At 51.5% G+C, this 18,038-nt stretch overlaps 7 protein-coding genes across 7 annotated transcripts; 3 read left to right on the forward strand and 4 right to left on the reverse strand.

Moving 5' to 3' along the window:
• Positions 1 to 817: 817 nt before the first annotated feature.
• CC77DRAFT_919556 (DUF1766-domain-containing protein) lies at positions 818 to 2,496 on the reverse strand (the record flags this gene model as incomplete). Its single annotated transcript, XM_018533702.1, has 2 exons — positions 818 to 2,139; positions 2,196 to 2,496. Coding segments are annotated over 2 exons (1,623 nt in total), but the record flags the coding sequence as incomplete, so codon positions are not given.
• A 1,311-nt stretch (positions 2,497 to 3,807) lies between these two features.
• Positions 3,808 to 6,198, reverse strand: CC77DRAFT_1001082 (HET-domain-containing protein). Its single transcript, XM_018523143.1, has 2 exons — positions 5,455 to 6,198; positions 3,808 to 5,401 (listed from the first exon to the last, which is right to left on the reverse strand). Exons 1-2 carry the CDS (start codon positions 6,044 to 6,046, stop codon positions 3,852 to 3,854), a joined length of 2,142 nt encoding a protein of 713 aa, XP_018379988.1. The 5' UTR covers positions 6,047 to 6,198; the 3' UTR covers positions 3,808 to 3,851.
• CC77DRAFT_1025715 (hypothetical protein) lies at positions 6,190 to 6,860 on the forward strand. The gene is made up of 2 exons (XM_018526124.1): positions 6,190 to 6,471; positions 6,533 to 6,860. The coding sequence occupies exons 1-2, from the start codon at positions 6,453 to 6,455 to the stop codon at positions 6,823 to 6,825; spliced, it is 312 nt and encodes a 103-aa protein (XP_018379989.1). The 5' UTR covers positions 6,190 to 6,452; the 3' UTR covers positions 6,826 to 6,860.
• Positions 6,861 to 7,266: 406 nt separating this feature from the next.
• Positions 7,267 to 9,654, forward strand: CC77DRAFT_560335 (HET-domain-containing protein). Its single transcript, XM_018532197.1, has 2 exons — positions 7,267 to 7,938; positions 7,996 to 9,654. Exons 1-2 carry the CDS (start codon positions 7,614 to 7,616, stop codon positions 9,621 to 9,623), a joined length of 1,953 nt encoding a protein of 650 aa, XP_018379990.1. The 5' UTR covers positions 7,267 to 7,613; the 3' UTR covers positions 9,624 to 9,654.
• On the reverse strand, positions 9,655 to 10,733 carry CC77DRAFT_560365 (hypothetical protein). Its single transcript, XM_018532198.1, has 2 exons — positions 10,315 to 10,733; positions 9,655 to 10,261 (listed from the first exon to the last, which is right to left on the reverse strand). The coding sequence occupies exons 1-2, from the start codon at positions 10,435 to 10,437 to the stop codon at positions 9,686 to 9,688; spliced, it is 699 nt and encodes a 232-aa protein (XP_018379991.1). The 5' UTR covers positions 10,438 to 10,733; the 3' UTR covers positions 9,655 to 9,685.
• A 297-nt stretch (positions 10,734 to 11,030) lies between these two features.
• Positions 11,031 to 14,796, reverse strand: CC77DRAFT_948640 (WD40 repeat-like protein; the record flags this gene model as incomplete). The annotated part of the gene is made up of 3 exons (XM_018535209.1): positions 11,031 to 13,150; positions 13,510 to 14,396; positions 14,447 to 14,796. The coding sequence occupies 3 exons, from the start codon at positions 14,794 to 14,796 to the stop codon at positions 11,031 to 11,033; spliced, it is 3,357 nt and encodes a 1,118-aa protein (XP_018379992.1).
• A 644-nt stretch (positions 14,797 to 15,440) lies between these two features.
• On the forward strand, positions 15,441 to 16,808 carry CC77DRAFT_560264 (phosphoglycerate mutase-like protein). The gene is made up of 2 exons (XM_018532196.1): positions 15,441 to 16,750; positions 16,801 to 16,808. The coding sequence occupies exon 1, from the start codon at positions 15,546 to 15,548 to the stop codon at positions 16,494 to 16,496; it is 951 nt and encodes a 316-aa protein (XP_018379993.1). The 5' UTR covers positions 15,441 to 15,545; the 3' UTR covers positions 16,497 to 16,750; positions 16,801 to 16,808.
• The last annotated feature ends 1,230 nt before the right edge of the window (positions 16,809 to 18,038 follow it).

The following is an 18,038-nucleotide window of genomic DNA, read 5'->3' on the forward strand; positions in this document are numbered from 1 at the left end:
GTCTGATGCTCGGCCAATAGCTTTCGTTGCAACAGAGACCTGATTTCGATGGACCATATGCTAAAACAACATGTCATGAGCCGAATACGCATCACGAAGACTTTGGGTCGTCTGCTTAGGTGACGAAATGCTGTGATCTGGATTACAAACAGCTTCTTTTTTTTTTTTTGATGATCTGCCCTCGTTGACTACCCCGCTCTAATGCGGTCGCGGTTCTACATAATCTTCTTGATGATTCACCGGCCCTTGACTTTGCTTGACGCTTCATCTCCATCCCAAGCAAGCAGCTCTCGAGTTTTCTCTCATGATCATCATTGCGAGCTCTCGCCAACTTCGCAGCCCCGAGAACTACAAATATTGAGGGGGGAACCAGTTTGTATTTGAGAATGTTGTAAGATTTGTAGTGTATGTTAGCTGTTATAGACATGCTGGAGTGGTTGAGGGTAATAGAGAAACTATTGCGGTCGGATGCTAATAGTACATTCTACTGTTCTGCGAAGGTCTCACGGCCCTCAGTACTCACTCAGAACCTTGTTCAGGCGTACAGGAACGTCCTGCTCGTGATGGAGGTCGGGCAGGCATACATACGTGGACATCACATCTACCCAAAATAGGTCAAAGCGCCCATGCCATTCTGTTCATGATCTCCAACTTCATTCAACTAGGTCTTGTAATTTTGTCGAGTGTGCGCATATCCCTGCTTGCGGAATGTTGGTGGAAATTCTGATCGTCCAGCGAAGGCTTTTTTATGATTACCGGTTTGTAATGCTATTCTCTGATGACTATCTTCTCCAGTTGACTTTGCTCCAGAATGTCAAATCGTTCGTCGGTTGCCCTTCTTCTTCTTCGGCGTCACACGCTGTAGACCTCCATTCCTTTTATGATGCTCTTGTTCAACCACCTCTTGAGGCAGTGGTGCACACATTCGATCAAGAGTATCGAGCATCTCCGGTCTGATCACCCAATCACCCGACTTTTTGTCCTGCACATACGGCTCCTGCAAAATCCACTCTCGCCACTTCTTCAAAACCTTGATTGCGTGCACTTCCGTCGCTTCGAACCATTCCTTATGTAATTTGCCGCAGCCCTCACATTGCCTTTGATATCTACATTCCTTCAGCTCGGCGTGTATGAGCTGCTCGACACGATGCACATGCGACATCTTCACCTGGCTCGCAGTATTGGAATGATATATGTGCTCACGCTTGCACTTTTTGTCCCATTCTTTAAGCCGCCTGGCGAGATTGTCAGTATACCCAATCTTCACCTTGCCGAAATAGAGCTTGTCCCAATAAAGGTATACGAAACCCGAAGAGTGATCCTTGCTTCCTAACGGAGAGGTGGCTTTCTCACGAATTGCGGAGGATACGGACTGTCCTCTGGACTTTTCCGTCTGATATGGTATGAAATCTGATGAACAAGGCTGCTGTATCTGTGACTGAGTGGAAGCTGCTCTTGGCTTGAAGAGTACGTCTGGCTTGGCATTCTTTGCAATGTTTTTATACCAGGACGTACGATTGATGGAGGCGCGCGGGTCACAGATAGCATCGATCCACTGCCCCAGAGTGTAGCGGTCGACTTGTTCTACAATCATGACGTCCTTCGATGATTCATCTTGTAGTACATCGCCCAATTCCTCTTCGAGTCGCCTCATCGCTGCGTGTTGATGAGTGCGACACATGACTGCCTCTATGACTTCTTTGATATGGCTGAGCATACCAACGCAGTCATCTTTGGTCTTGCAAGATGCAAGACTCTTTAAGATTCCATCTTCGTCAGTGAGTGAAGCTTGCACCTTTCTCTTGTAATTGCATCGATCAGATGGTGCCTTCGCCATAGAACCGACGCATTTCCCTAGTCTAGCAGTATCGGCCAGCCTTGCATGAAGATCGAATGGTATGATGTGTTCGAGCAATTTTCGAAGTCCTTCTTGCACAAGCGTGTTGGTCGGGTTGTGAAGAGCCTCCACTCTGCCCTCTTCCCTACCAGATACGGTATGTATCCCCGTCGTCACTGGTTCTTTGTTGCTAGTCTTGGATCGGGTTCGCGAAGCGATAGAGTTGTGAGAACCATGAGTGAAGTTGAATGAAGGGTTGATATCGTAGTTCACGCAGATTGCTGGGGTGTACTTATGCGAAACTAAAACATGCGAGTCAGATACAACTGCTGTCAGCTACAAGATTGTGATGACCTACTTGGTTCGAACTCAATATCTATATCTCGAAACAGCTTGAGCGGACGACATGACTCGCTCTGCAGCACCACATCATTCTCGTCGAGAAAGTGCCTCTTAGACACTGAGCTCGACTCAATGCCAAATGAAAGCTTGGACACCGGAGTGATGCGTAACTTTCGTGAAGACACAGAAGGTGTTGGCGGGGTCAAAGGCGTCTGGTGATCTCGCGGGGAGGTTTTGTCTGTCGAGCTATAGGGAGTTTCGGGCGGATCCCAGATATCCTTGGAGTCTACTGGAGATGACGCAGTCGAGACTGTTGATGTTGGAGACAGCCACGAGAAGTTCCTTGAATCTAGTAGAGATAGGAGATTGTTATCCTTCCATTTGGAAGAAGAGGCTGGAACGATAGTGTCCCGTGGCTCCCGGATAATGGTCGATTTGTGGGGTGCAACACGTTCTCTTTTGGGCGTCCGGAAAGCGCTATCCTTCACACTCAAGTCATGAGAAGCGAGAGCCATAGTAAACGCAGTGGTAGAGCGCCACTACGATGAAGATACTGTTCGAAAGAAAGTCTTGAGTCTGGAGTGGTAAAGATAAATGTATGGTTAACGTAACCAAGAGCTTGATTGAAGCTAGTATATAGTCTCAATCTTTAGATGACGAGCGTGTCACTCGAGGCTCCGGAGTTGTCGGCTTCTATGTCGCCGAAACACCCAAGATGCTGCAGTGTCGGCCTCAGACATTCTGGTCGCATGACACTGTAAGCGCAAAGGCTGTACAGTAGTCCAGTCGCGCAGCCACATTACCGCTAATGGCAGGTGAACTCCACTCCAAAACATGTAGGAACGACTCAAGGTCAAGATGGATGCGTAACCTTGAGACCTTCGAGTTTGAAGTGTTTGGTGGCTGCATGATCCGTGCCGCAGAGCCGCAGGTGGCTGCCTTGCTCAGCCTACCTACTCCGAGACCTGGACGAGGAGGCTCAGCGTTGATGAGCCATCAAGGAGACTGTGTCACCTGCGCAATCTATCCGTGTGCATACACATGGCCAGAAAGCGATATGATCATGGTGATTGTGATGTTAAGAGATGGATCAGGGAGATGGATGGACCGTAGCCACCCACGATAGCTTAGGATTTTGGCCCCATACAGAAACAAAGCTTCGAAACCTCTCGTGTAGTATGCAGGCGCGTACACTGCAATTCCGATAACACGCACGAGCCGTATCGGATTCGCATTGTGGTTTGTCGCTTCTACCTTTTGCCGTTTTCCGAGCAGAACGTGGGGTTTGAAACAAACGTCGTGATCCTGCGGCGAGCCGTGCTGGGACGCGCGCCGTCGGCGAGACTTAGATGTCAGATACGCATCATCATGATTGCCACTGAAGAGGACGCAAACGCTTCGGTAACTATGTTGAAAGCTCTCATCAAGAGTGAACTCATGCGGAATAAATTCGTAGGTATATGTTGTGAAGTGGGGATAACAGCGCTGTTGCGTTTTTGAAGTCGTGTGGGTGTGGGAGAGCGGGGCCGGCGCCACGTGGACAGGCGGGTGCCGCCGTGGATTGGATGCCTACCACCAGAACGCCAGCCGCCGCGCAATCTATTCTCGGCATGAACTGCGGCACGAGCAATCTTCACGAACACCGCTCATGATCAGCTTCCAGACCAGCCATCTAAACTAGCCTGATCAGTGACTTTTCCGGTGCAGATGTCAAAGACCGGGTAGTCCAGGCAAGTCCAATTCTTCTCCAGCGTTCTTCTCCTTGAGCCTCAGGAGCGGGTACGACGAGGAGTAGATACGTCATGTATGGCGATAGCTGAAACATGTCTTTTTGCAGCTTCCGCCTGACGACTATTGCAGCGCATGATCTCGGGACGATGGAGAGCCCCCCTGGCACATCCAGAACTCCTCTGCCGAGTTTTTCACGACCCGTACCATCGAGTAGGATACAGCTCCTAGAAGTGTGTGAGATCTGGAGAGATACCCGATAGAAATAAGCTCGGATCATGAGTACATAGGGGATGTCGTCGTCTGTGGCTTGTTCGGTCCCCGTCAGCTGAATAAGCTCAAAGTCCGTCGACCATTTTCCAGTGATATTGCCCAGCGCCTTGAATCGAACAGCAAGATCTGAGGAAATCCAAGACCAAGAAGGTTCTGAAACTAGACTATTACTGCTCGCTTCAAGGTTTTGGGGCTGGTAGTCTTGTTCGAGAGGGCAAAACCATAGGAGCTCATCTGCCAAATTTTCTATCCACATGCCCGCAACGTAGGTATAGCCTGTGTTCCTTCGGTACATGGATGCCAACCCGGACAAAGCGGGCAGTTTGTCCGAACGGTAAGTTAGACGGCAGCGTGAGTATTCTGACACTATGATCTGCCAGTCGGACGGTATAGAGACTGGGAACGAGGGGTTATCTTCCAATGGCTTGACGAGATGAATCCTTACTTGAGGGCATTCATAGCTCTCGTAGCGATACGGGGTTGGCTTGTGTGGGATGATGCGATGGTTCCCTTCCCTGGCTGTGTGCGCAAGACATTCCCAGAACGTTTCTCCATCGCTGTAATACAAGAGCCTGGGCGATAGAAGCCGTTCTTGAAGTGCCCAAGCTCTTTGACAAAGCGGTGCAGTCCTGAAAACATGTGCTCTCGTCTTTTCGAGACTGTTGGCGTTGTTGAGCGATGGCGTCTCTGCTGATGCTAGGCCATGTCGTTGGGCCAGCATTCCATGACCACAATCAGGAGAACTGAGAGCATACAGAGTCAGATACGATAGCCGGTATATGTCGCCCATCTTGGCCGCTTCTTTTGACCAATCATCTTTGCAATCCTGAAGTATGCAAAGGCTATCGATCCAAAGGTACTGTATGCCTAACTTCCGAGTTATGGTTACCGCATCACGGTAAAGTTCGGGAAAAGATTCCATACATATACCCATGCACCTCTCTTTGAGTGTGGCAGTAGTTGTAGTAAGTGGCTGTTTGCCTCCCCAACAGTGGCTGAGTGTCATATATGGGGCATGATGATCATCCGAGATATACAAGTATGGTGTTTCTGCGCCGACGTCGATCACCCGGGATGGTAGCGGCGAGTGATTGCCTTGGTAACAAATGTGTTGTTTATCGCATCTTTCCACCCACTCCTTCACCAAGCAGAAACTAGCTTCCGAAGATGGATCTAAAGCTACGTCGCGAGTATGTCGCCCATAGATATACGCAATGTAGCCTGCCGCGCAAAGTTAGTATCCAATAATATAGAAGTTTATACAGGCGACATACTCTTGCCTCTGAGGTGATCAAGAAAACCACTACTGGTTTCAGTTTGCTCAGCAAACCATAGCAAAAGATGGTGTGTGCGAAGATCATCAGGCCGGTGATGTTTGGGCGGGTTTTCAAAGTCGGCTTGAGATTGCCGAAATTGTTCGTTTACTGCATGACAGAGCCAACAGCCTCTCGAGCCAGATACCTCGAGTTGTGCTGCATTGTCAAAGTGTCGCTTTCTGCAACATGGAGGCGTGTATCTTAAGAGCCTGCATCGCCAACACAATCGCAATCCGATGATCGGCCGGATGTACCCGTTTATTAAGGCTGTTTCGAAATCGGGCGAGAAGTATCTGTATAGACTGTGGACAACATATCCCAATGCTGACGAGAAGCATGCATGTGGAAAGAGTATAGCCCCTAATTGAATGGCTAAGAGGATTGTCAAAGTGGTGCGGATGTGCTTGATGAGGCCCTGACTTTGCGCAAGGGGGCCCGCATCCATGGTCGTCGGATACGACAGACAAGGTCGAAAGTGATACCGAAAGCAATATTCTGCCGTCCTTGGCTTGCCTGGATCCGCGGATTCACGATAATGCTGGTTGATCATTCAGCTGGCAAGGCAGCCCCCGCTAGATCACAATGGGTTAAATCGTGCATGCATTGTCTCGCGCTAAAAATTGTGGCTGTGCCTTACCGGAACAGCCACTGAGCCTTGCCAGCGCGTGTCAGCTGAGCCGATTCCTCGTCAGTCAACTGGGTTGCGTGCTGAATATCTGCGGCAACTCTTTATCCACGTTTCGGGTGGTATTCTTCATATAGCGGGACTCTCGTGTCCTGGCACCCTCATACTTTGCCGAAGCACGTCAATCAGGACATGCTCCACGAACAAAACGATTCCTTTAAGATCTATGGCAATCATTCTCACCGAGGTCCTACGGCATGTAAGCAGCCTTGGAGTACGGTGGCGTCACTATCTGCACGCTCAAGGGCTCTTAGTCGTGGTTCTTGCTTGCATGTTCTTCTTTGTCCCCGGTAGGCAATATATCTCGAGGCTGTTCAGCCGGCATCTCTTCAGTGTGTTGACATCGAGCAGTCTCAGAGCAGTACACGTCTCTTGACAAGAGGAGCTGGGGTGGATGGGACGAGCGCGCAGATACGGAGAGATGCTACAAGCAGGAACGGACAGCGACTTTGCTAGCTTTCTGGCTTGGCGTGTTCGGTGCAGACCATTGGTACGCGCGTCACTGGGTTTTGGCTGTCTTCAAGACTGCTACTCTTGGTGGCCTGGGTATCTGGGCTGTAGTTGATGTGAATTTGTGGATCGTTGGCGGATACTATGGAACTCCTGGGTGCCCTGGTGGTAGCAAGAAAGAATGGGCTTACTGAGGAAGACATTAGACCTATCGGTGCCGCAACTATATCCTACAAAATCTTCATTAAGCATTCGTGTGGGGATTGTGCGTTGAGAAACTCAACTAGGTAGGGAAGTCAACTTCGTTCCCGCTTGCCGATGAGTAAGCTCAAGTTGTTCAATTTCCATCCTGCTTGAGGCCCTCGCACTGTTCTCAGAGTCTTTTTTTTGATAGCGCTACGCCTCTCAATGGTTGAATGCATATGTTGCATAGCATTAGGCGTATCTAAGGCTTGTACAATGTTCGAGAACGAAGACGGGTTGCGATGCGTCGGCGAATGCGCTTGCGCCAGGTGGGTCATGACGCGCTTCCCCAATTTGCGGCTCTACTGATCTTCGTCTCCTGTTTAACGAGCCGAGACCTCTCTAATAGATCACCGATTGAAGATGTTGCCGCTGCACTTCTAGATTGTTTCCCGATGCGATTTCTCACAAAGTTGATCACTTCCGATCTTGGCTCCCAAAAGTCACGAGACCAACGTGGCCGCCCGGTACTGACATGACTAATCATACCACGCCACGATTCACCCGGTTGTTGTCCATGACACCTCTTCTATACGACCTTGATCTGACTCAAATCAACCTCACACAAGGCAGCATCGCTGTTCTTCGATGCTCTTGGTCGCTTTCGAGATTTCCTAATTGTCAGCCTTGTGAACTCACGGCAATCAGGCAACCACGGATGGGATATCGCAGCGCGCCAGAAGTTATCCTTGAATTTTAATCCTTTCCGACAGCAGCGGGCGAAACGCGAAGAGCGAACATGGAATTATGCAGCGTCTGCTCGCAGCTCGTGGCATCCGATCCAGTGGTGGGAGACCAAATTCTCGGCCCTTATGACGAGCTGCTTCTCAAATCCCAGAGTCTCGGACCTGGTCGCGCTGGTTGCGGTGGCTGCGAGTTCTTCTCTACGATCCTTCAAAGCTCAAAAACATGGTCTGATCGCATACCGGAATTGTCGGACCACACCATCACCCTATCACCTGACGGCTTGCTCGTGAGGGCGCTGTCCGGGCCTATAGATTTGCTGCGTGAGGAAGTAGATTACGACCTAGAACTCACCACCTGTTTTGCAGAAGAGAAGAGAGGTAGGTGTGTTGTAATGCGACTGGGCGCGATTCGATTACTGATTCGAGACCATCTAGATCATCAATCGAACAACACCTTCTTAGGCATGACACTGGTATCCCCCAATCCGCGTGAAAGCAGCTGCTTCAATCTGATAGATGATTGGATCAATCAGTGCACGGAGCATGTCAAATGCTCTCCGCTGAACCCAGTTGCACTTCCAAAGCGAGTCATCGAGATTCCAATCGATCCTCTTGCGCCACCTAGACTGCGGATCACCAATGGTGCATTGGGCCGATACGTAATCTTGTCCCACTGTTGGGGTGTCAAAAGACTGATGACACTCACAAACTCCCTGCTACCTGAATACCAGGAAGCCATCAGTCTTGAGCTGCTTCCAAACAGCTTCACGGATGCGATAGAGATCTCGCGACGATTAGGCTTCCGATACATTTGGATAGATGCGCTATGTATCATTCAAGACAATGCTGAGGATTGGGACCAGGAAGCAGGAAAAATGGCTTCTTACTATGGGCTGTCGACTCTCATGATCTCCGCAACTGCTGCTGAAGATAGCAGTAGAGGGATTCTGAACCGTCGGGACGTATCTCGGTCGCCCATGTTAGGTAAAGGAAAAAGTTTTTATCTACACCAAATTATGCTTCGCCATAGCTTCCAGCTTAACAGTTCTATCTTGTCTACACGTGGCTGGGCTGCGCAAGAGAGAATGTTGGCACCCCGTATATTACACTACACGAGGCAGCAGATGATCTGGGAATGCGCAGCGTGTTTGTTCTATGAAGCTTTCAGCAGTGCTGGAGGTATCAAGGATTGGTATGATGTATATTCTAAGTCAGCGTGCCAACAGTTTGTGACCGAAGCTTTAAGTCAAGAAAGCACAATACCCCGCTACCAAGATCACAACGCGAAGATGCTGGAATGCGGATCCAAAGGTATATCCTTGGACAGAATCGAAACATGGCATCAATGCGTCGGAATGTACTCATCCAGGTTCTTGAGTGTGCCGACCGATAAACTTCACGCCATCGCCGGTGTCGCGAGAATGCTCAATCACAGTGGTCAACTGGGAGAGTATCTAGCAGGGATCTGGAGCACGCACCTAGCAGTAGGCTTAGCTTGGAAGAAAGAGTCGAGGAACCTGGCCTCACCGCCTTTTTACATAGCGCCTAGCTGGAGTTGGGCCGGTGTGGAAGGTGCGGTGGAATATAACGTCGTCTTGGCATCAACACTTACCGTCGATGCGAACGAGTCTTGGGCTAAGACGTTCCACCCCAAGCTGATCGATCAGCACATGATATTGCAGAACGAACACAATGTTTACGGCGCTGTGCTAGAGGGTTCCCACATCATTGTGGAGGGCGCGTGCCTTAGGTATGCAGATTTTGATCAGTTTTTTGAAGCCTATGAAGTTGGTGACCATTATGTCGGTCAGATCACTCTCGATATGGAAGACGGACAGGACTTTCTGGGAACCTGCGATTTCTGTATGTGCCTGGAGGGGAACTTAGATTGTCATGAATCCATGGATTTGCTGTTGCTCAGCTGGGTTGATCAGGAGGCAAGGGTTGCGCAGCGGGTTGGAATAGCGACAATACTGCCACCGTGGCAAGAAGAGGATGCAGAGCAGTTTACCCGTACATTCAAGACGGCCTCTTGGGAAAGACGGACACTGAAGTTGGTGTGAGACATTCTATGTCAGAAGCTACCAGGTATCTACAATCCAATATCCTTCCACTACCACATCATCTAGCACTTGAAAACAGCCGGTCCAGGACTCGTGTACGTCTTACTACCCGTGTACAAATTGTACAAGATCCCCGCATCATTCTGCTTATACGCCCCCGGAAAAGAAACCGTCGCCGGCGTCTTACTCGCCTCCCCACCCGTAACATTAATCTGCGCACACTCCATATAAAACTGCGCGCCCATGCTCGAACTGGCCGAATGCAGCGCAATCAGTTCACCCCTCAGCAGATACTGTCCCGGAGCAATGCACTTGGGAATCGTAACCGTCTGCACGCCCTGGTTCGCAATCAACCGGTCAACGCCCCATTTCGAGCCGTCAAAGGCGTCCTCGCTGATCTTGAACCAGCCTCCGCCGATACCGGAATCGGTCTTTGCGTCGCTGACTTTCTTCATGTAGGCCATGACGGGTCCCTTGTGGCTTGAATCGATGACGTCGCTAGGACCGGAGGTCAGGGTGTGGCGCCATGTTAGTTTCGCGGTGCTGCCGGCTTGTAGGGTGATGACGGTGGAGGTTTTCGCGGTGGGGTTTGGGCCGCCGTTGCAGACTATGTCGTTCGAGGAAACGTCGTTTATGGGCTGCGAAAGGGTTAGATGGAGAGCAACGGGTCTTGGGGGAGCAAGAGATTTACACCGTCGTATGTGGGGACGCGGACACCGTCTCCTACTGCGCCGCCATTGACACTGAGGAAGATGGTGTGTGCGGATGTTGAAGTAGCTGCTGCAGCGAGAACGAGCGATGTAGAGAGCTTCATTGTAAAGGTTGATGTTACTTTGGCTGGAGTGCTGGTGTTGAGCTCGATGCTGTGATGTTCATGTCATTCGCGTTGCTTATAACTAACTTCTCCACGCCACCACCCAAGCCTCGGACTCAAACCCAAGGTTTGCAGATATATTACATGCCCGATGATGTCGCATCGATGTTTCCGAATGCGTACAAGTTCCACTTCACTACCCCAGGCAACGGAGCATTTCCTTCGTGTCCACCAACTGCATACCGTGCCACCACTTCACACACCCCAACCACGTGCTACCACCCGGCGCTATACTTTCCAAAACCCGGATCAGCCAGGCCGCATCGCTGTAATTGCAACGCGATTAGATTAAGCAATGTATTAAGACGTGTCGAATGTTCTTCGAAGGGCTTAAGCGAGCTTGACTTTAGCCAATGGCTTAGCCGTGTGTAAATTGCAGGGTCGAAAAATGCCAAGATACCCGGGGATAGAGTGCCGCCTCATATGAAGAGGCTTGCTCACGTCCTGGTTGACGCATTGCCGCTAGTGTAGAAGTGCCGACCGGATCGCGATGTGTGGGTGTCTGTCGAGATGGTAGACCACATGTGATGCACTCAGAGAAGCGTGATATCCTGAAGTTCGATATCCTCCATAGCCATTACTTCCCCCTTCATGACACCATGAACGTATGCTTCGCCCAAAAGCTCGAACTTCTTGCCATCCCCTTCAACTTGGATCTGCCTCATCACAAAAGGTACACATGCTCGATCGAATACAGCGACCTTATCACCGACTTGCACACCTCTCGGCACTAGCGCAAAGTAGCCCTTCTCGGTTACAGCAAATCGCCGCATCTCTAAGGCGGCCCGGAGCGCCGTATTCAAGTCTTCCAAGATCTTGGCTGGCTTCCTCGTCTTGAGACTGTCGAGGTTGAAGTAGCCTTTCTGCCGCCGGATGCTCATAGTCTGGCCGGGAAGGGAGAGAGATTTTCCTGTCGTGGCATCGAGAATTAAGCCAAAGACCTCGCTGTGATCCGCGGAGGGAGCTAAGACGCCTGTGCCATCGCGTCCTGCCAGTAGTGTGTGTAGAAAGGCCTCGTAGGTTGAAGTGCCTAGTAGGAGGTAGGTCTGTGTTCGACCTGCACCCATGACCAGCTCCGCGTAGGATCTCAAATCACTGTTGCTCAGCGGCGGATTGGTGATATCAAGGAAAGGGTCGTTGCTAACATTGCCTATGATGGCAATTGTATCGACGACCTTACCACAGAGCGTGATCTCGCGTTTGTCATCGCTCAAGACCACTTTGGGTAGCTGCGCGCCTGTGACGGGTCTACCGCCCGCACAATATAGAGCCCAAGACTTTGTCAAGTAGCCCAGGGCTTTTGTCACACGAGGTGCGCTCCAATCTGGTACCCATGATGGCCGAAGCGGCTCCTCGTGGTCGACGCAGCTCAGCAGCTCGTATATACGCAGCGGAATCTCCGTCAGGCAGGCGTTGTGGTATACCTCTCTGGTGGATCCTTTATAATCCGGTACGACGGTCGAATCTGCTATACCCAGTACGCCGTAAATCTTGTCTTTCGGCTCGGTCGCCTGAGCATACCGCGTAGACTCCAGGATAGTCAGTAAGGCTTCTTTTTGGACAAGTGTCAAGCCGTGCAGGCGATCAGCTTGTATCGAATTGACTACCGTCGCCCCTTGTGGTGGCAGCGTCCAAGCATTGGTAACCTCGCCGTATTTCTCCTTCAGCACAACATCTGCTGTTAGCCAGCTGAGAATGTGGGTTTCTCTCAAGTCGTAACACCACGCTGCAAAGTCATCCCAGCAGACCTCTGCCTTGCCGCATTTTACAAACAGGTTTCTTGAAAGAACAGCTTCTTGAATGGTCCACAGCCTGCCAAACCAGGGTCGCCGGAGGAATTGGCGGACTGCCCACCATGCTCGGTCATCGCTGGGTGGAAAGTCCAGCCTCGAAAAGTCGGCGGGCGTTACTTGCGCATCGGTCCCTTGCAGACGCACGTAGACGGTTTCCATCAAGTCTAATGCGAGGGCCGGGTCCTCTCCGTTTTCGTCGCCGAGCCATATAAGGGTTTCCGTCGCATGTGTGTATATCATCCCCATGAGTGGGATCTGTTGCACCTTCTCTGCCTTGTCTTCCTGGTTGATGCAGATCTGGTCCGCCCACATGACCACACTATGCTGAGTGGAGCGCATGTGTTCCAAGGCCCCTGCGAGGGTTGCTGTAATCTTCAACTCACCATGCTCGAACGCTACTGTGTGGTCAAAGACGGGTGCGCCCCAGACATAGCTCAGTGCGGTAAACCACACAGGTCCCCCTGTAACAAGCGAAACGGCATGGTTGGTATGCCTCGTGAAGGTCAAGGTTCTCCTGCTTGTGTTTGCTGGATTGTCGAAAGGCTGAGTATATTGCTCCTCTCTTGCAGGATACGAGAAGTCGATGCTAACTGTGTGTAGAGCTCCTTTAAGTGGACTTCCGGGTTCTCCTGCATATAACTCCAAGACGCGTATTTCGCCGTCTATGAGCGGTTGATAAAGCTTCGACGGGGGCACATTAGGTCGCTCGCCCCCCTGAGACCTCTTCTCCGCCACAAAATCTCTGACATGCGTTTGTGCAATCTCATCTAGCCGGCCGTCAACACCGGCGGGGCCTTCGAGCGTAGCGGGCTGGAATACAGCCGTCTTGGAGAGAGCAGAGTAGAAGCAGTTGCAGTCATCTGACACATCACGAGTTAGTAAGCGATACCGGCGTACTGAGCTGGGCGGAAGCACTGCACCTTGCGCATTCGTTGCGCATGGACAAGTCGAAGCATGCTCGATATGTGAATAGGACTTTTTATAACTAGCCATATTGTTGTAGTGGTGATGCTGGAACTGAGGTGGGAAGTGAGGTCGCAGTTTCAGCAGGTACGACAGTCGGGCCTAGGCCCGACTCGGAGTGGGGGCCATTATGAATAGGCAGGAGCTGGCGACATCAAATGTTTGGGAATGGTTTATACATTACTTCGCTGTCGTTAACAACACCCGATACGGCTGCTTCAGTCCGCAAGTCCAAGAAACTGAGTGATGCCGTGACCCGGGGCCTGCCCGCCCTTGTTCTTCTTTCTCTTCTTGCGCTTCTGCTTTGGCTCGTCCTCTTCGCTGCTATCATCCATATCCTCGTCGCTATCACCATCATCCTCGCTCTCGTGGTCTCGCTTGCCATTGGCAGGCTCCTCATCATCTTCATCATCTTCATCAACGTCCTGCCAGGTCTTCTCTCCCCACACTTTGACGGTCTTTCCACCGCTGCTTATCATGCGACCAGTAACGTCGAAGCCGAGACCAATGACGCTCTCCTTGGCCAGCTCGTCATGCTTGAGCTCCGAGACAATCTTATTCGGGCCGAGCTTAGCAAATCGAATGTCTCCGTTGCCCAAGCCTACTGCGATGTGCTTGCCGCCGGGTCCAACACCGTCTGGTACGACAGTGATGGAATCCAGACTCTCGCCGCCTCCCTTGGAGCGGTCGACGATGATGCGCTCGTCTTGGTCGTCCCATACTCCGCGCTCCCACAGTGTGAGAACACCGTCGCCTGCACCTACTATGACCTTCTCACCTACACTCGAGCCCTTCTTTGGTAGCCCGGTGACAATGGTGGAACAAAGCAGCTCCTCCTCTTGGTCCTCACTGCGAACCATGACTCCTCTCCGCAGATCGGTGACTGCCAGTGTGCTGCCACCTGTTGTGACCCATTGCTTGCTGAAGCCACTGGTACTCGCTTGCGTGGGTGGTAGAGGTGTGAGGGAGGAGACGTAGTCATCGTGCGGACGGTGTGAGTTTTCGGGCTTCAGGGAGACCTTTTCGCCACCCTTGAGGTTCCTAATGTCGTAGATGTGCAGTGCGCCGGAGTCGGTTGTGAGGATGAGCGATTGCGGAGAAAGGGCGTAGACGAGCGTAGGCGCATCGATGCCACCATTGGCGCTGTGAAGTGTTAATGATACTCACGTGATTCTTGCAATGTCGCTACTCACGGATCTAGCGGTACAGCAATCTTCGCAGTGACCTGGCCGGTCATGGAGTCTGCGACCTTGACGATGCCATCTGTTCCTGCCGAGTACAGCGACGTACCATCAACGCTGTATCCGAGTGTTCGACAGCTTCCCTTGTGTCGCCGTGTGCGCCAGACATTGTCTATGGTACCAAAGCCTTTCTCCGAGGCTGGCGCCGTGTCATCGTCGTCGTCGTCGGTCGCGTCAGAAGGCAGCCTGAAAGTCTGGACATGGCCGCTAGCCAAGCCTACAGATATAACGGGCTCTTCTGGATGTATCGCTTGCACAAAAATATCGTGCTCCACTGGGAGCGCGCACAAGTTCTCGAACATCTTTGGGCTAAGGATGCTGTGCAGTTGAGAATGCTCTTCGCGACAGCTTCAACATTTTTTGTGGAGCCGCGGCTGGGGCCAGGGCAGCTACAGCCGATGGCCTTGGCAGGTACCTCTTGCACGTGGGCGACCTTTCACTTCCAACACCGACATCGCGGCCGTCTCGGTCCTGATATCTTGACTGCATGTGCACTAGACATGCTCACTCAATCCTTTTGGGTTAACCGTGTCCGACAGCGAGATGCCATCTCTTGTCGCAATCTAGCATAAGCACCGAAGTGGTCGGATACCACATATCCAATTTCCCATTGTACTTCTTCGGAATCAAGCTCCTCCATATGGCTTCCATGGATGTCAGAAGCAGCTTCACTTATTCCAGTCAATACGTTCCCCAAGAGGTTTGACAGCACCGGAAACCGGGTTCGTGGACCACAAGTTCTCCATGTGCAGCATCGTGAGCACGTCGAATGAGTTTTTCCTCCCAATCACGGCCATACCATACACCACGCTTCGTCTCCACCACGCTTTTGATCTTCATCGGCCCATCGCAAGACGTCCTTGGCCACCGACGCGACAGGAAGGTCGACTTCCTTCCGCATGCGCCAGACCCCGTCAGGCAATGCTGCCGAATCACGTTTGCTAATGATTGGTTACCAGCAATATAAACGGCTCTTCCCCATGTTCACCGTTGTACAGCCGGCGCAAAGACATCCGACAACACGCATGTCTTAAATAAACGCCATGAACCAATGTTCTCCCACTTGACAAGCGTTGAATTTCCTTGCAATAATCTAATACTTGATCTGCCCAACATGCTTGCGCCATCGCTTCTCTACGGTCTTCTGGCCGCGGCCTCTTCGGTCAACGCGTATCATCACGCGAAGACTATCAACTACACTGTCGTGACCGGTATCTTCCAACAAGACGACAACACCACCGACCCTTCGACCTTCGATTTCCTGAGCAGCAACTTTGGTCTAATTAACCGAACCTACCCAAGCGACTCTTCCTACCCAAATCGCAAGCACGCAACCCAATGGCAGCGTCTCGCCCACTACCTCTCCACCTTGAACAAGAAGGCACCGCGCAATGAGCGCTACACCCTCTTCTTCATGGGCCGCCACGGTGAAGGCTTCCACAACGCCGCTGAGTCCTACTTTGGCACCCCAGCGTGGAACTGCTACTGGTCCGAGTTAGACGGCAACGGCACCGTCACGTGGGCTGATGCGCAGCTCACAGAACCCGGTATCGAGCAAGCCAAAGTTGTAAATACCTTCTGGAAACATCTCATCAAGGACGAAAAGATATCTCCGCCCGAGACTTTCTATACGAGTCCTTTGCACCGCTGTCTCGACACTGCTAAGCTTAACTTTGAGGGTGTGCCTCTTCCGCGCAAGAACCCCTTTGTGCCTGTCGTCAAGGAGTTTCTGAGAGAGGGTATCAGTGCGCATACTTGCGATCGCCGTCATAGCAAGTCTTACATCAAGAAGAACTTCCCCGGCTTCAAGTTCGAGAAGGGGTTTGCCGAGGAAGACCCATACTGGACTGAGCTTTTCGCGGAGCCGCGCGCAAACCAGGATGCGAGGTCCAAGGTTGTGCTCGACGATATCATCAGCAATGATGATAGCACGTACATCTCCATTATCTCGCACTCTGGTGAGATTGGAAGTCTGCTGCGGGGTAAGCTTCCTCTTCCTTAGTTTGGTGATAACTTTTTTTACTAATGACGACGTAGTTCTCGGTCACCGTGAGTTCCGTCTTGCGACTGGAGCTGCTATCCCGGTTCTGGTCAAGGCAACGACAATCAATGCTCCAGCGCCGCCTACGACTACGCTTCCGTACACACCTCAGAAGACATGTGCTGTGCCGCCGACTATCCGTGACTCGAGCTGCAATGACTGCTCGTGCTGTACGTGAACGGGCGTTATTCGCACAGGAAGTAGTAGTTCTGTATATACTTGAAATCAGATAAGGAATGCAATCTATGCAATGTGATATACCTACTCGCCTCAGCCTCGTGGGAGCTGTGGTCCAGAACCGTCTCTCCAAGTCTTGACTACATTCAATCTCGCTTGCCGGCCGTCTCGCCACCTCGGCTATCTCAGCATACTGTATACTCATCTTCACTTATAGAGGCCCAGGACATCCATGCTATTTACCACATTTTCGATCAACGACAAGGGCAACACGTCGATGTGTCCAAGATTCCGGAGCCATCTAACTCTTATGATCGTCCTCCGATCTGCTAGCCTCCAACATGTCATCAAGCTAAAATGCACGCCAGCCGGCTGCCACACTCACCAATCTCCACAAAAAACCCAGATGCTTCCAAATCACCAGCCCCATATATAGATGAACCGCGGTTCCCAGGCATTTGTCATCTGAAACCCATGGTCATGTACGTCGTAAATCTTCCCCCACCGCCACCGCGCGGCGAAAAAGGCTGGAAGAAGACCGGAGCAACGCTAGCTCACTGCCGCTCAGTCAAGAATCGGGTTTAACCTAGCGTACCAAACGGACCTTCTGGCCGGGAGTTGGAATTATGTAGCGGGAAGGAAGGGCCTGGCTTCAGCGTTGGGTCTGGTGCAGAGCGGGCGATGCTAGCGTACCAAGATCGCGATCAAAATCGGGCCTTTTGCGCCCCGAGTCTGCGTCGTCTGAATACGATTGGCGGAAGTATGTATGTATGGGATCGGAGGAGGGACTAATATGCACGGGTGGTGGTAGAGGGAGAAACGTTAAACGACGTCGGTTCCCAAGCGAAACGAGGGTGCTAGGTGGTATGGAGACTAGATGACGGGACGGCGGTGGTTGAGTGATGATGGGAGCGGATAGCGTACCAGGTCAAAACAGCGCACTAAATCTCCCTTTCATCAACATGACGGAGCTATTCGACGACATCACTAATCGGTCAAATCCGTTGGTGTGTCGTGGTGCGAAAAGAAGGTTTGCATGGTCGGTTGTTGGTATGGTAGCCTCAACGGTTGATCGCTCGATTGGTGCAAGGATGTAGTCGTCAATCTAGCGTTTGTGTAGAGCATAGGTGCGACGTTGACCGGTCGGTGGTGTTCGGCGGGTTCTCTTGGCTGGAATTATCAGATGTTGGGGCTGGTGGTTTGGACGTTGATGATCGTGAAGCGATTACAGTTGTGAAAGGGGTAGTTGAGATGATCGTAAAGGCAGGTGCAATGGGTGCTAGCTAGCTTACGTTTACTTGTGTGTCGTTCTGAAGCCTTGCGAGA

Source organism: Alternaria alternata (genome assembly GCF_001642055.1).
Source record: "Alternaria alternata strain SRC1lrK2f unplaced genomic scaffold CC77scaffold_31, whole genome shotgun sequence".
Taxonomy (NCBI): Eukaryota; Fungi; Ascomycota; class Dothideomycetes; order Pleosporales; family Pleosporaceae; genus Alternaria; species Alternaria alternata.